The following is a 16,055-nucleotide window of genomic DNA, read 5'->3' as shown; positions in this document are numbered from 1 at the left end:
TTAACATCAGTAAAATGTTAAATACAAATATGATGAAATGGAGATAGAACAAGGGGTTCTATGTAATCTTATTTTACTTTATTTTGGGCCTAGCACATACTGTACTGGCACTAAACTTGACTACAAAGTAAGGTACCTATATGTTTTATATTGACAGTAACGTGCAATTATGTGAAATTAAGATCAGATTCTTACATTATTTAACTAGTTTCTACTGTCCATGCAGGGTCATCCAAAAGTTTGTGAGAAGCTGAAAGCCCTTATGGTGGAATGGACTGATGAATTCAAGAATGACCCACAACTTAGTTTAATATCTGCTATGATAAAAAATCTTAAGGAGCAAGGAGTTACTTTCCCAGCTATTGGTTCACAGGTATATTAGGTTTTTGTGGTTGTTCTCAAAGTGTGTCACAAATTCTTTTTATCCTCAGCTCTTTATTTTACAGATTGTAGTCTTGAATTCTAGAATGTTTGGCAAACAAAATGAAATTTACCTTGTCTTAATAAAACTTTTCTTTGAGAAGTGAAATGCTCTAAATTATTTCAGATTTTTATATAGCAGATGAATACAAAGCAAAATGGTGAACTTAATGCACTGTCAGTTTTTTGTTGGATTCATTTTTACATCTTACTTTTCGCTAGGCTGCTGAACAGGCAAAAGCAAGTCCAGCTCTAGTTGCCAAAGATCCCGGTACAGTAGCCACCAAAAAGGAAGAGGAGGATTTAGCTAAAGGTGAGTGCATTTATTTGCTGACATGATGCATATTGATTTATTTAAAGGAACAGTAGCCAATCTGTATGTGTTACTAATGGCTTCTTCAACAGTCAACACTGAAGTCTACTTTTAAAGAGATCTGTATCTCAAAAGCATATCTGTGTGAGTTTCATAAAGTTTGTGTCCATGCTGCCCCTTCTTAAATATGATCTATTTTTTTCTGCAAACTTGAGCTGAGTTTGATATGAGTGAAACTTCTCAGCTCAGTCAAGCTTAGTTGAAAATGACCCAAAATGTGAAATTATTCAGGGAATGATAGGGAGGAAAATTAAGGAAGGGGCAAATTATTGCTTGTTTAAGCAAAAAATAATTTTGGTAATTATGAATTAAGGAGGGACTTTACTGTGAAGGTGACCAAGCACTAGCACAGGTTTCTCAGGGAAACCCATCATGGTGTCTTTATTCTTGGCGATATTAAAAAGTTGATGTTGGGAGTCAGATGTGGTGACCCTGCATGAACAGGGGATTGGACCAGGTGACTTCCAGAGGTGCCTTCCAACCTCAGCCAATCTGTGTGAATCTGATTCTGTGAATTCATGCTAAGGGCTCCTTTCTAACAGAGAACCAGTGTGCACTGGAACAGCGGTATCATTTTAATGTTTCGAGCAATCTGGAAAAGTTCAACATGGTGTAAGATGTAAAATAAGAATGTAAATATTTTACACCAGTTCAATATTGTAACAATAATATAATAATAAAAATTGGATGACTTTGTGGAGTTATTCTATTTGTGCTTAAATGCTATTTATTCATCCTGTCCATGTTGGAAGCCTCAGTAAATCCATAGGCAGAATTCTGCTCTCTTTGTTATTTACCATTAATTCTAAGAGAAAGACATAAAGTCATTAAAATGCAACAGGTATAGAATTATACAAAAATTTTTCACAGAATTAAATTTTTGTATCAATCAACCCATTTTTATAGGGAATTTTCATCAGAGTAACTCTTCTTTTGTAGCTATTGAGCTGTCACTAAAAGAACAAAGGCAACAGCAAACAACACTTTCCAGTTTGTATCCAAGCACCTCAAGCCTTTTAACAAACCACAAACATGAGGGCCGAAAGGTTCGTGCAATCTACGATTTTGAGGCTGCTGAAGATAACGAACTAACTTTTAAAGCTGGAGAACTTATAACTATACTTGATGACAGGTAAGTTATATAGAATGCCTACTAGAATTATGTTAAACTGTAAAAATTAATTAGAAATAATTATATCTTCTATGTAGAAGCATACCTTGAAATACAATGAATGGAAATTATTTTTATATTAATACTTTATTTTGTTATCTTCTCAATTTTTTACAAATAAATGTATTTGCATAAAAGTTCTTGTGAAAAGATTTCTGTATATATGCAAGTTATATTTTTGTGCTAGTAATATAAAAGCCTTTACTGTGCAATCCCTAGGAAAGTTCCATGTGAGTATGGGATTTCTGATGTATGGGGGCTTTACTTATTTTTTTTTAATCTTTAGTGATCCAAATTGGTGGAAAGGTGAAACTCATCAGGGTATAGGATTGTTTCCATCTAATTTCGTAACAGCTGATCTTTCTGCTGAGCCTGAAATGAGTAAGTAACTTTACATTTACATATATATGTTTAACTCTGCCATGGCTCATGGGTGATTTCCTTTCCCTTATGATGGAGTTCAGTTGCAAGTTAATTTGATAATTGGAGTAAAACTGAGGAGCCCTTGCTATGCTATCACAAACAACAGTCAGACCACAGTTGCCCAAACTGTCTTTGCAAAATAATTTGCTTTACTATTTTATTTTAATCATGAACTTGCTGAATAATGCTCCTGTCTGCTGCTGCCTTTGTCAGCAGCTTCTTTGAGTCTCCTGGAATCACTCCATTGACACCTAGATAGACGTGGACAACAGCAGCTTTTTTCCAAACTGCCTTTTTGTCCAGTTGCAATGATGCATATCTAATTGAGATGAAATTGAAGGTCCCATGGCAGATAGGACTTGGAGACAGATTACCAGTGTTCAAAGAGTTCAAGAAAGTTACATACTGTAGGTATGTACACGTGCATAGTGGACAGAAGGATTTTCTGCATGCAGTTTATTTATAGCCATCCAATCTACTTTAAATATTTTATAAAAATATTAAATAGTAGATAAGACTTCAAGATTCTAGAACTGATTTCTGTAAATCTCGTGGGTTTGCAAGATTAATCTTCTGTGATCTCAGTTTGAGGGTGCTAGAAGTATGAGCAGGTCAGCAGAATTGCATGCTGTAGCAGTCATTTCTGCTATGCTAAGACTATCTAATAAGAGTCATATTTTGCTTTTTTGCTAAATATAGAGCTTGTTTGTGCTAGTCTCCAGTACAGAGGAATGAGATGCTTTGCATATAGGATTTGGTGAAGAAAGAATAGAGAAACTTGAGACCTTTCTATTGTGGACTTTGCTTTGGAGAAAAGAAGGCTCAGTTTGTCAGAGATGATTTTATCAGTTTTATCTTAAACTTGACTTGCTAGCCCTGTTGTTTCCAATCACTCTTTCCAGGTCTTTTATCCTGATGACCTTTTAATATGCATGTTGTGACTTATAATGACCTTATAATATGTATGTGTAGGGAGACTATGATAAAGCCATTTACTTGCTAAAACATATTTCTGCTGAGCTTGTGTGAACTGATCTGTTTTTTTTATAATGTGATTTACAGATAATAAAATTATTTAGGACTGTGGCTTTCAAATGTCAATGAAATAGTAATTTTTAAAATTTTCACAGTAGAGGTTTCAAATGCAAGGAACCTATAACCTATAATAGTTATATAATATTTATGTCAGTGTTTATTTTTTCTTTTATAAAACTGAATCTGGCTGTTTATCTTACAGTGAAAGCTGAGAAGAAAACAGTGCAGTTCAGTGATGAAGTTCAAGTAGAAACAATAGAACCTGAGCCAGAACCAGTTTATATTGATGAAGTAAGCATGGCAAAAAAACTGATTGGTATAAAATGCATTGCTGGGACATTTAAGTATGTGATGTTTAACCCTTTCATCTTGTACTTCAAAAATATGATAAAAAGATAATGGAAAGAGAGGTTTCTTTAAAGTAATAAATAAAATCTTCAGTATTCTCTTTTGTCAGAGTCTTGAAGTTCTCAGGAATTTCTGAAACTGAATTTGGAACTGCATTCCATTTAGGGTCCTACATGAAGGTTGTACATCTGTTTACCTCCAAGCTGGAATCTTAGTGCTGAGTAGCACATCTACTTTCAAATTTTACTTAAAGTACTTCAGGATCCCATAGAGATGCCCATCTTGACTGCTTACTTAGATTTATTTCCAGTATAACCACCACTGTCTACCCTCAGACTGAAAGATTTCTTTCTGTTCCTGAAAAGTCTGAAATTCTGTTCCTCTATAAGTAATATTTAGAAAGATATTTACAATCTCACCACAGTGATCCTAGAGGGTTTCCAGAAACATTCAGTCCAGGAAGTTTCTCCCCCCTGTTTTTTTTAACCTCAACCTGGGTTCTGTCATTGTTTTTTGAAATGAGAAATCAGTTACTGCCTTACTGAAGTCCTATTTAAGTCCCACCTCAAAACCTCTTCTTCCCAGGAGATACTAGTTTGTAACCTGCTGAAATAGATTATCTGAGGCCTGTCTTGAGGTGTCTTCAGCTTTTGTTTTCTGTGAGTCCATTGTTGATTTGTGTTTTAGTGTCTTGTTTTTAAATTTGCCACAGTATAATTTTTAAGGAAGTAGTTAATTTGACTTTTCTTCACCTTTCCATGGTTTAAGGAGGACAAAACATGGTTTGATTTTCTACTTTCATACAACCTATATAACTCAATGTGAAAAAGGCTATTTATTTGATACTGCCCAGCTAATACATGATTAAAAATAATTTATGTGTAATGCTTTTGGTACTTTAACCAATATAGTTCAGTCCAAGACATATTTTTCAAAGACTTTATGCCTGTTTGATTTCTAACCTTTGATGTTTTTATTACATGAGGGTTGCACTTGAATTCCTTACTTAAGCTTGACTTATTCTGAAGTAAATCCTGAGATGCCTCCAAACATCATTTTAAAACAGCACTTCATTACATTGGTAATGACATGGCTCATGTACTGAATAGGCCTCAAGTACTTAAAATTGCTTTTCAGTGAATTTGAAGTACTTTCTCAATGTATTCTGTCAAAACATTTCCACTAATCCCACTAGGTGGTGGTATTGCATATGTAATATCTAGGCTGGAAAAATAGGAACTGCTTAGAAAACAATATATGTTTAGAAGGACTTTAAGGAATAAAGGAGTATTCTGTACATTTCACTTGTTACCATTATTTTTTCTCATTTAGCTTTTCCTTATTGAAGCACCTTCATTCCTGTAAAGTAGCTTGTATCATTTGCATTTTCTTAAAGTTAGTCTAGTTGATTCTCAAGTGCCAAGAAATCAAAATGGCTGTTGTGAACAGCTGCTTTAATTTACTATCCTGAAAGTGCTAATTCCCTTGCTGCCACATTTGCCCTAATAATACAATTTGTGTTCCAGGATAAAATGGACCAACTCTTGCAGATGTTACAAAGTGCTGATCCATCTGATGACCAGCCAGACCTCCCAGAATTGCTTCATCTTGAGGGTAACAGAAAAGAATGAGTTTTTTAATTGATATTTTTCTCACTGGTAATTTTCTGTATCAATGCAAATTGAAACTAAGCTGAAACTACTTCAGCTTTGTGTGCATGTGAGAGGCATGCCTGAGAATAATTATCTTCTCACTTCTTGTTTCCCACATCTATGAGATCAAAGTGCAAAATGTTAACTTAAAACAAATCTACTTTTCTCTAAAGAAAATGGTTTCCTATATTTTTTCCCTTTTCAAGACATATAAATACTTAATTCAATCAAATTAATCCATCATTTTTTCCTTCACAGAGTAGCACAGCATGAGTGGCAAAAGGAGTGTCAGGTAGATTCCACGAGAGGAAGCAGAAATACTAGGGAGGTTTAGAATAGACCTGTGGGTGTCCCACATGCTTTTCAATTGCATGTGTGTTTCTGGAGGAGTTGCATATTAACAAATAACTTAGAGATTGCTACAAATTATCCTACTCTGTGTCATTGTTCTGACTACCTCTTCATAGAGATATTATGGATCATTTTACCTAGGCTGATAGATGCACCAGAATTTTTAAAATGGATTTTGGAAAAGGAAGAAAGGAAACTTCCTGATTATGAGATAGAACATAGGCTTAAACTGACAATTCAGATGATACCAGACTTTGTTAAGAAAATGGCAGTTTCTACATCTATCTAGAAGTTAATAATTAAAACATGCATAGGTTTGTAAACTTTTAGATATCTCCTATCTTTCCACACCCATCTGGCTCCTCATGTCTGTAAACGAATCCTGTTTTAGGAAGTCACATCAGTGACATGTCTGCACATATTCTAGTTCCACTGAAACTAAAGAGAGGTAAAAAACAACATGACTGGTTTTATTCTTTCAAGTCCTAAATATAGCTATAGAGGCTGTTGTCTAAGAAACAGATTGCCTGTATCTGATCCAGGACAGAGGCAGAGAAATTAAAGGTATGCTTGTCAATCAGCCTACAGATAGGGCTTACTTTAGAAGGTGCTTCAAAATGCATTGTGAGATAATTAAAGCAATGCTGAATTTTATATTGAACTGTGGGACTGCTCCTAGCATCTGAAAGCAGCAGTGTGGTCAGATGATTACTCCCCAGCTACCTGCAACAGCACTTGCCAAACATATGGCTACATATAGTTCTACAATGCTAATTCAAGATTACTTGCTCTACACTTAATTAGGCTTTGGTGAACTACTGTTTTTGGCATAGGTTCTGAAAATTTTGCTGTAGATGTGTTTTGAGTTCTTGGTTCCTACCAGTGGTGGCAGATGCTGATCAACATTTGGCAGAAAAAACACTCCATTTTCTTCTGCCATCCACATGTCCAGTCACAAATGTCTTTGAATTGGAGAGCTCATCCTAACGTGTTCAGGAGCCCAGAGTTTGTAGCTGGCAGCAGAGCAGTCATCATGTTAACAGACACCTAAACAATCTTTGTCATGCCTTTTGCCACACTTTGTGCTATACATAAAAGCATGCAGAAGTTTGGGTTTTACATCTTTTTCCAGCATTTCTGCCAATGCATTACTCATCCCAGGTTCAAAGAAGCAGATGGGTATCTCTCGTACAACTCCTCTTTCACCTGGGGTTGCCTTCAAGGAACTCAGTAATGATGTCCTTTCACTTGTCATGGCTCAGATGTTTTCAGGACCTTCTGAATTTCTAATATCCAAAATTTTCCTTTCAGCTTCTGTGTCTGTATATTTTACATTTGACAAACTCTGCCTTTCTGCTAATTAGCCATGGTTTGGTTGGCAGTTAGATGAGCCCCGTGTCCTTGTGCTGAAAGGAGGCATGGGGTGCATTTTTGTTTATTTGAATGCTTTTTCATTCTGATTCTGGTAAGATTTTCTGTTGTTTTTTGCACATGTCAGTGGTTTGAAAAACCCCTTTCCCCCAATTAGAATTCTAGTGAGACAAATGTGCTATTAGTGTCTTTGATGTGCACATGATTGAATCATTGCAACTGGTTTTCTCCTTCATTGTTTTCATAGTCTTCTTGTAGTAAAGTTGGATGAGCACATGATCTAGGTTGCAGCGCCGAATCTTCTTCCTTGAAGAAGAGATCACCTTTCAATTCATGTGAACCTTTTATGCAAAATAGTTTCAGTTTTATACTTCCTGGATGTTAAGTGTGTTTTGTTTCACTTTAGTTTTATTTTAAAATATACTTTTTAAATTGTATCAGTACTGAAAACTTTAGCTGGGTCTCATTCTTAAATTGTTCATGATGGTACCTCTGTTATTAAAATTTTTTTGATGTGCAGATTATAGTAATGAACTAAAACAAAATTGGACTAGCATCTATTTCTATCTAATTTTTTTTTATTGCTTTCTAACTTTGTAGTATGGAAATGTTTATTACTCTGATATATTTTAATGTCTTTCTGTTCTAGCAATGTGCCACCAGATGGGACCTCTCATAGATGAAAAATTGGAGGATATAGACAGGTAAAAAGAAATGTCATGTGCTTTGACCGAAATTAAAATTCATTCTTAGAAACCAGAGTTGTTACTTGATAATTTCTGTGAATACTGGCAAAGAAAATATGTGTATTTATTAGTAGTTTCTCTGAGAAGAGGTCTGAAGATTTTTTTTTCCCATAGTCTCATAATAATTTATAGTGTTGTACCATTTGACTCTCTGGCATTTGTCAGACATCACTTAACAGTAAGAAAATGTTACTTAACACACCTCATGAAATTACTTTGTATTGTCTGTCCTATAATAAAGTTTTCTAAACTGTAGAATGAAATCTAAAATATATTTTCTAGGAAACATTCAGAACTTTCAGAGCTCAATGTTAAAGCAATGGAGGCTCTTTCTTTGTATAACAAATTGATGAATGAGGACCCAATGTATTCCATGTATGCAAAACTACAAAACCAGCAGTATTACATGCAGTCATCTGGTGTTTCTGGCTCTCAGGTATGGATGTAACCTTTAATAGCCATTGACCTTATCAAGTTCATACTGGCTGAACAGTGTTTTCTCTCTATTTTTTTTTTTGCATAGTATGTAAAAAAAAAAAAAAAAAAAAAGAAAAAGTTTGTTTTCTGCTACAAGCTTTGGATGCTCTTCTTTTGTGGGTTCTAAAGCTTTTAGTGTTTTTCTGTTCAGTTCCTTTCGATCAAGGAAAAAGCCCATCTTGGGCTTTAAGTTGCATAAAATTAAAAAATAAAACTGCCAGGGCTTTGCATAGTGGGTCAAAGAAAATAAACAACCAAAGGAGTACAATTTCTCCCCATCTACTCATAGATAATTCAACATGAAAATGCTATGAAAGAATTACCATTTTTAACTTCAGTAATTTAAATGCTAAATGCTCTTCACTGATACTTGAAAAAAAAGAAAAAAAGCAAATATTTGAGAGGATGTCTTTATGTTCTAAAGTCAGATATTAAATAGCAAATTTTCTTGTATTTTATTTCTAATACTGCTTTATTTAACTTCCTAGGTTTATCCGGGACAAACTCAAGGTAATGCGTATTTGGTGGCAGGGAGTGCACAGATGGGCCACGTTCAAGGTTACAATCTTCCACCAGAACAGCTCCCTTCTCTCAGCCAAGGCACAGTTACTCCATCTGCCAGCTCAGTAATTCCTGGTCAGCCTGCACAGACGTCTTACACAAAGTAATTTTAAATATTTTTCTATTCAAGTTTAAATCAATTTAAAGAGAGACTCTTTTTTGAATTACAGAAATATAATTATAAACACACCTGAAAGATACTTTAGTGCAATAATTTCCAGAGTGCTTTTTACTGGTGTCATGTATTTGGTAAAAATTCCTGACAAACTTCTTAAGTTTTTTATTGGTTTTTAAAAATTTTATCTAGTTTTTAACTTTCTGCATACAAAATATGTAATTTATATAGCTCTATAGTTTTTTATATAAAACATAGAGAAAAATTACACAGACATGATTCAGTAGTAGTAGTAGTAACTTTTAATATACTTTTAATGATGAAGATTATCTGCTGCTCTGGCTGGCTCTACATAATTTCTGAGAGTGTATATTCTACTGTTCCTTTGTCAAATATCTTACCACAGAAGAATGGGGAGAAATCTGCTCATTTTGGGGAAGAAGTGAATGGGCTATGAATACTTATTAAAGCTTATATAGCTTGCTCAAATAAGGAAGCTAAAACTGGTTTTCTACATTTGGGTGGATGGCCAAAGACACTAAGTCTTGGTTAAGATACCTATATTGTGAAAAGGTTTGTGGGTTTTTGTTAGTTTGGGTTTTTTGTTTTTGTTTACTCCCTGTGGAAAGTAATTTTCTTCTAAAAAGTTGGGAGAGACGTCCATCTTGAGTCATTAATGTATTTGTTAGTCTTTGTCCCCAAGGGTACTTATTTGGGATAGTAAAGCATACAATGATAAAGTGAGTTTCTGCATATTCATCTGACTTGTTTTGCTATTTAAAACAGTTTGTTGGATTTTGTTTTTTTCATGAACAGAATGGAAGATAGATGTTGCACCTTAAAATAAATCAGAAGTACAAATACATGGTCTAATTTTAAATCCATGGGGAGTGTCTATTGTATGTTTAAATCTGAGGAGTGTGTTTGAGTTTTAATGGGAATAGTCATTGGCTACAGTTTTAAATATGAAACATGTTCCAGAGTGAGAAGACTTTTGTGTGTATAAGTAGAACAACTGAAGAGGCAGTAAAGCTTTTCTGTTCTGTTGGTACATTGTTTGTTAATTCTACTTTAAATAGTGTTGTTTTTTTTTTTTTTTTTTCAGTGCAATGGTTGGTTCTGTTGCTGGAAGTACCTACTCTAACCAGCCTTCAGTGTACAGTCCACCACCTGGTACTGTTGATGTTGCTGCTTATCAGAATGCTGGAACTAGTATGTCCCAGGTGCCAAACTATAACTTAGCATCTACAGCTCTGCCACAGACAGCAGGCAGTCAGCAAGCACCTCCACAACAACCACAGCCTCCACCACCTCAACAACCACAGCACAGTTACTCACAGAAGGCTCTGCTATAGGACCCAGGACTTCTGATTCCTAATCTTCTTTAACATCTGCTAAAGGCGGTTGGCGATTCTATGAGTTTCTTCATTTAATCTCTTAAACTTTGTTTATCCTCAGCTTAATAAGAATCTCTCTTGGTGAACAAGTTCAATTTGCACTGACTTTTTAGGATTTTTTTTTTAATTTTGCAGAAGAACTGATATATTTAGGAAATTTATTTCCTTTTAAAATGCCTAAAAATTGGTACAAGATTATTTATGTATGGTTAAATTGGCTAGTTTGTGAAAATTCAACCATTGCAAACTGTTGTGGCATATATGTTATGTACATATAGTGTGTGATTGCAGTAGTGCCCATTTCGTATAACTATGGTGGTCATGTGAATATATTTAACACAATGTTTAAAAATAATTTGCTACACTATTTTATTTTAATCATCAACTGACAACCATATTTCATAGTTTTGTCTAGTTTTAAGACAGATGCAATGTCTTTTTCCAGTGCAGGAAAAACAGTAATTCTGCATATCATGGTTACAATTACAAGCTAAGGTCTATATGTGAATTTACAAACTTAGATAAGTTTCACTACTTCTTGAATTGAACACAAGTGTATCATGACTCTTAGATAGCTTGTCTACCAAAGTAAATTTGTTAACTAGTAAATGATTTGGGGGGATAACAGCAAATTATGATTCTGCTTCAGACATAATTACTAACTTAAAACTACTATTCAGAGGCTGCTAAACATATCATGGGACCATGAAACAGAACAGCATTTTATCATGAGAAGCATGTAATTTATTTTTCCAAGTTGTTTTTTAAAATGAGAACCAGAACTGTATTCTATGTGTGTTGGTAGAGATTACACCAAAGAAAGACAGAGGAATTGATTTGAAAGAGAAACAATGGAGTTTTAAACTGGAACACACAACATGAATTACACACTTTTATTCAAGTCTTCTTAATTAGAACATGGAGAATTATGGACATGTAAATCACTTTGCTGAACAAACCTTCAGGGCTTCATTATATCTCTTGTGGCCTTGCTTAGTAATTTGTTCTGTTTACTGTTCTAACACAAACACTTCTGCCTTAAATGTCTGTTTCAACTTCCAGTTATACCATTTGAGTTTATTAACCCTTCTATAGTTTGAATAGTTTATGAGATGTCTCGTCTATATCCACTTTTAGGTTACTTTAAATTCTCTTCTGCAGCAACATGCATTAGCCTGTTTTAAACCCTTGTAACTTAGCCACATGGCTTTATAAAACATGGTATTTTCTTTCTGTGGATGAGATGCTGCAAAAGAGATGTGGTAATGGAAGACAGCATTTCAGGTGTGCTTGAGCAGAGTTTCTTGTACAAAGACTGTTGTTACTTTGTGTTTGTATTCCATCTTGTAATGCATCCTGTTTTCATCTTTTCCAGCAGCTCTAATTCCACTAGAGCAATACTAGATGTCTTCAACATCAGATCTGTTTTTAGTCCTGTGTGTATGTCGGAAGTTGTTTGTTTTGTGTACTATATTTTAGTGTGATGCTTCTGGAATTAAATGTTGCAATTGTACATTATACTATAAAATTATCTCTGTTATCCCATATACTCCTGCATCTGTTCACAGTTGCCTAACATGCCTTTGTTTCACTATTTTAATTTACATCAGTGTTTTGCCAGATACTTTCAGATTGCTGCTTTGCATAACTTCTGACTGGGATGGTTACAGAACGTGTCCATGGTTGATCTATTCCAGTTGGGGATGTTCTAGCTAGCTGGTTGATCTAATTGCTAGGATTTTCACATACTTGTTTTCTCTAAGATTTTTAAGCATCCTCACAAACTGTCACTAATTATTTCAGTACTTGGTGTCATCACAAAAGGCTGTGAAATTTGAAAGGAAATACTAAAGAAAAATATAATAATCTGACATACTGTGTCATGGATGATTCTTTATGGATTGAAGAATTGATGTCTTTAGAAAGGACTTGTGGTATAATTTAGATAGTCTTCTCTGTATGCATTAGGTATCTTGTTCCCAAATCAGATAGTCAATGTATAGAAATGTATAATTTATACACAAAATTGAAAATAATTTTTTATTCCATTGTTCTTAGTCCCTGATTCAAGGAGAAGCTTGAAGCAGCAAGGTAGTCTTTTTGATATTAACTATTGTATTCTTAGGTTGTCACATGTTCCCTAATAAGGGCATGTGGAACTTCCGTACAGAAATGACCCAGAAAAAATACATTTTGTTAGTAATTTGTCATTTTTTTAAAAACTTTTGAAGTTCTTCCTTGATTCACAGAAATGCTAGATCCTGGTTTCTCATTTGAACACTGAAACCCTATGTGTATCACAGTTTTTCTGCTCTCCAACTTGCTTATTTTGGCCATTCATCCATTTTTATGAAAATTGAAATCACCTTTCATGTTCATCATGACAAAAAAAAAACACCCCACTTTCTACAATTCAGTGCCCCTTTAAATTCAATATAATGAAAGTTGTGAAAAAAATACAGAAATTTTCTATTTTCCTTCATACTTTTATTAAAGTCACTGCTCTAAGGTATCTCCTGTAGCAGGCTGGGAATTTTAGTTGAGTTTGAATCAGAGTTTATTGTCTACAACTGGCGGAGTAGGTCTCTATAATTTTAGGTTCTGAGTCTTAGTGTTTCTGCTGCAACCTATATTTTCCATTTCATGTGCAGTTTTCAGATTAAATTGAATTTGGAGCTGTATTACTTTATGTTGATTTTTTTAATCAGAAAATATCTTCCTGCTTGGTTGTGCCCTGTATGCTTGATATTCTGAAATGATGCCGTTTCTTACTTTGCTAGATGCTGTCATTGCATGAATTCCTGCAGTCATCCTCTCATATTCTCTCTGATAGCTTAGAAATGATACTTCAGTTCACCTCCTCTCTGCTGGTTTGTTGTCATGAACCTGGAGATGCCATTGCTGGTGCTTCTTTGCCATGATTTATTCTCAGATTCCTTGTTTATGCATTGTTTTGACCAAGTTCACTTACATTCTGTCTTACTATGGTATTGTTACCATGGTATATGTTAGTGAGCAGGGGAAAGTACACGTACAGCTACTGTGTGGAAAAGCTTTTTAGCAATTAAATAAAGTGTCAGAATGTAAACTGTTTGAAAGTAGGGAATCATTAGAAATGTTATTCATGTTCCAGTAGACGACATGATTTTTAAATGTCTTATTTCTTTACATGTAAATTGTCAATTTAAGGCTAAAATGTCTTCCAGATATTTTGTATAACCCTTTTTTACTTAACCCTTTCATTAAGGAACACAAAAATGCTAATTGACTTTGGAAGGGGTGTTTCATTGGCTTGGTTAGCATGAACTGGAGCAAACTCTGGAAAGTGCCTTCTGTGCATTTCACTCTTATGAGCAAAATTTTTTTAGCCATGTGTATCATCTCAATTTATGTGGACGTGACAAAGGTGTCAAGATTTACTGTAAAACCTCCCAAGAAAAATACTGGGGTACTATGTTAAAATTTTCTGTATTGACATCATGGCAGTGTGTTCCAGAATGTGCAGCTGCAGGAACAGTCACAATTTATTTGCCCACCTTTGTTTAGTAACTGGTGCTGTGTAGATGTATCTGTAATGTCATTGGCCAAAGCACATAGAAACAGCAGTAAAAAGGAGCAAAATGTAAGAATTCCTGCATGCTTCTCAACAGGTGTGGAGCAGCACACTGCCCTCATAGTACAGTTACTTTTCATGAATTTTGAGGCAGGGAGAACTGAAATAAATTTCAACTTCAGAAAATTCTGCCAGATTGCAAATGGTTAGATGTAAGAGAGATAGATTTGCTTTTAATACCATGTACATAATTTGCTGATCAACTCTAGGCTGCTACTATAGTTCTCTGATTTCCTCTAGATGGCAGGAACATCAGATTTACACTGGAGAACTGCTTAATACCTCATTCTCCAATTTTTTTAGTATTTTCTCTAATATCTCTCACTTTATTTTTCACTCATATTTCAAAGATATCTGTGCAGTCTTTGTATACAAAAGTCTTGTCTTATTCCTTCTCTGCTGGGGTTCACAGAATGAAAAAAGGCATCTTTAGTTAGAGGAGCTACACTGGCACTTTGAATTACACAACTGCACCTTCTTTTGGAGAACATGTATGTATCTGTTTTGAAAAACAAGGGAGCATAATTTTTCCAGTTAAAACTGGAAGAGATATTTTAAAAGAAAAAAGTGGAATAAAAGTTACAAAAACCTCCATTGCCAACAGCAGGCAGAATCATTTTTTACTCTGTTATTCAATCTTAGTAAAGCTGATCAACTACACACTACAGCTACTGCTTTCTCATTTTCAGCTGCAGTGAAGAATATTGACCTTCATACATACACTGTCCAACACCATAGGAAAACATGGAGAAAGCCTTGATATTTGAACTTTTTGCTTCAATATGTAAAAAACACTATGTACATTTTTGAAGCCTTGTTTCTTAAATTAGGATTGTTGTGTTTAAAAACATTCCATTTGCTACTATGTAAATTGCAGATCTCAAGTTCCCTTTTCATGCTGCTACCTTGGCAAAAAGGTGGTAGGAGTTTTTGTTCTATCCTGCATGTTCTTCTGGAATCCAAATAATTTTTGTCTTTGTCATGAAAAAGAAAAACCTGCTGCAGTCTGCTTTGGTTTTAATAAAGTGTACACAGTAGCAAAGTGCATTTTTGTTTGCTTTTGTTTATTTTGATGCTTCCTTTGATGTTGGCATATGTATATATTTAGATATACTGCACTGTTGTACAAGATTTGTTTTAGTAAATAACACTATTTGTAAAAACTGTTAATTGTTTTTGGTATGAATGCAAAATATTAAAGTTGTATTATTTAGTTCATTATGTTGCAAAGTCAATTTCTAAATTTTATGGAAGAATATTCTGAAAAGGACTTATTTTGCTGGAAGGACTTAGAGATACAATAAGCAAGGTCTGTTAGAAGTACTTAAATTTTCTGGTTTCAGGTGGGGGTTTTTGTTTGCTCCAGTTGGGGAAGATTTGTAGGATTTTTGTTCTTTTTTGATGCTTACACATAAATTACATTATCTTTTTTAAAACAATCTGTAATTTATTTCCCTCAGCTAACCCAGATAATCCATTGTAGATCTTATTTCAAGTATGCTGCATGTCCTCTATCTTTTGGTAAATATAGTATGGGTATTTTAAAGGGATTTTAAAGAACAAATGAAAACAACTGTGTCTGTACTGCCTAATTTATCTATTTGGTTACAGATGAATAAGCAGATTCTGTGGTAGCTTGACAGTTCGTTCCATTTGTGATGACAGCAACACAAAGTAGTGTAGAACCTGGTGTGTTGATTGATGTGAAATGTCTTGAAGATCAGGCTAAAACCTGGTTTATGAATCTTAAAATGCTGTCAGAATTGAAGCTTAATAGACTTGACAGCTGTATGCTGTGTTCTTAAAACAATGTTAAGCATAAATTTCTTGCTTAAACCGGTGTAGACAGCATGGGACTTTGTGAGCCATGGGCAGCAGTATCAGTTTGGCCTCTTCCCAAAAGAAGTAGGGTCTCTTCCCAAAAATGTGAGCCAAACCCCTTAGGACAAGAGGTTATGTGGATTGTGGGTTAGTTCAGTAGGATAATTTGTGTCTTTCAAGA

General features: G+C 34.5%; 1 protein-coding gene across 1 annotated transcript in view; it reads left to right on the top strand.

The window, feature by feature from the left end:
* Positions 1-15,271, top strand: part of STAM (signal transducing adaptor molecule) — a 33,225-nt gene extending 17,954 nt beyond the window's left edge. The window contains exons 5-14 of the mRNA XM_053983841.1: positions 227-373; positions 643-733; positions 1,733-1,925; positions 2,251-2,345; positions 3,625-3,713; positions 5,297-5,384; positions 7,794-7,848; positions 8,173-8,326; positions 8,856-9,031; positions 10,149-15,271. Of these exons, the coding sequence (XP_053839816.1) occupies positions 227-373; positions 643-733; positions 1,733-1,925; positions 2,251-2,345; positions 3,625-3,713; positions 5,297-5,384; positions 7,794-7,848; positions 8,173-8,326; positions 8,856-9,031; positions 10,149-10,398 (1,338 nt within the window). The 3' untranslated portion in view covers positions 10,399-15,271. The remainder of the gene's footprint in view (positions 1-226; positions 374-642; positions 734-1,732; positions 1,926-2,250; positions 2,346-3,624; positions 3,714-5,296; positions 5,385-7,793; positions 7,849-8,172; positions 8,327-8,855; positions 9,032-10,148) is intronic.
* The last annotated feature ends 784 nt before the right edge of the window (positions 15,272-16,055 follow it).

This window comes from Vidua macroura, chromosome 1 (genome assembly GCF_024509145.1).
Source record: "Vidua macroura isolate BioBank_ID:100142 chromosome 1, ASM2450914v1, whole genome shotgun sequence".
In the NCBI taxonomy this organism is placed as follows: domain Eukaryota; kingdom Metazoa; phylum Chordata; class Aves; order Passeriformes; family Viduidae; genus Vidua; species Vidua macroura.
Note: the sequence above shows the minus strand (reverse complement) of the source record. Positions and strands in the feature narration are given on the sequence as shown.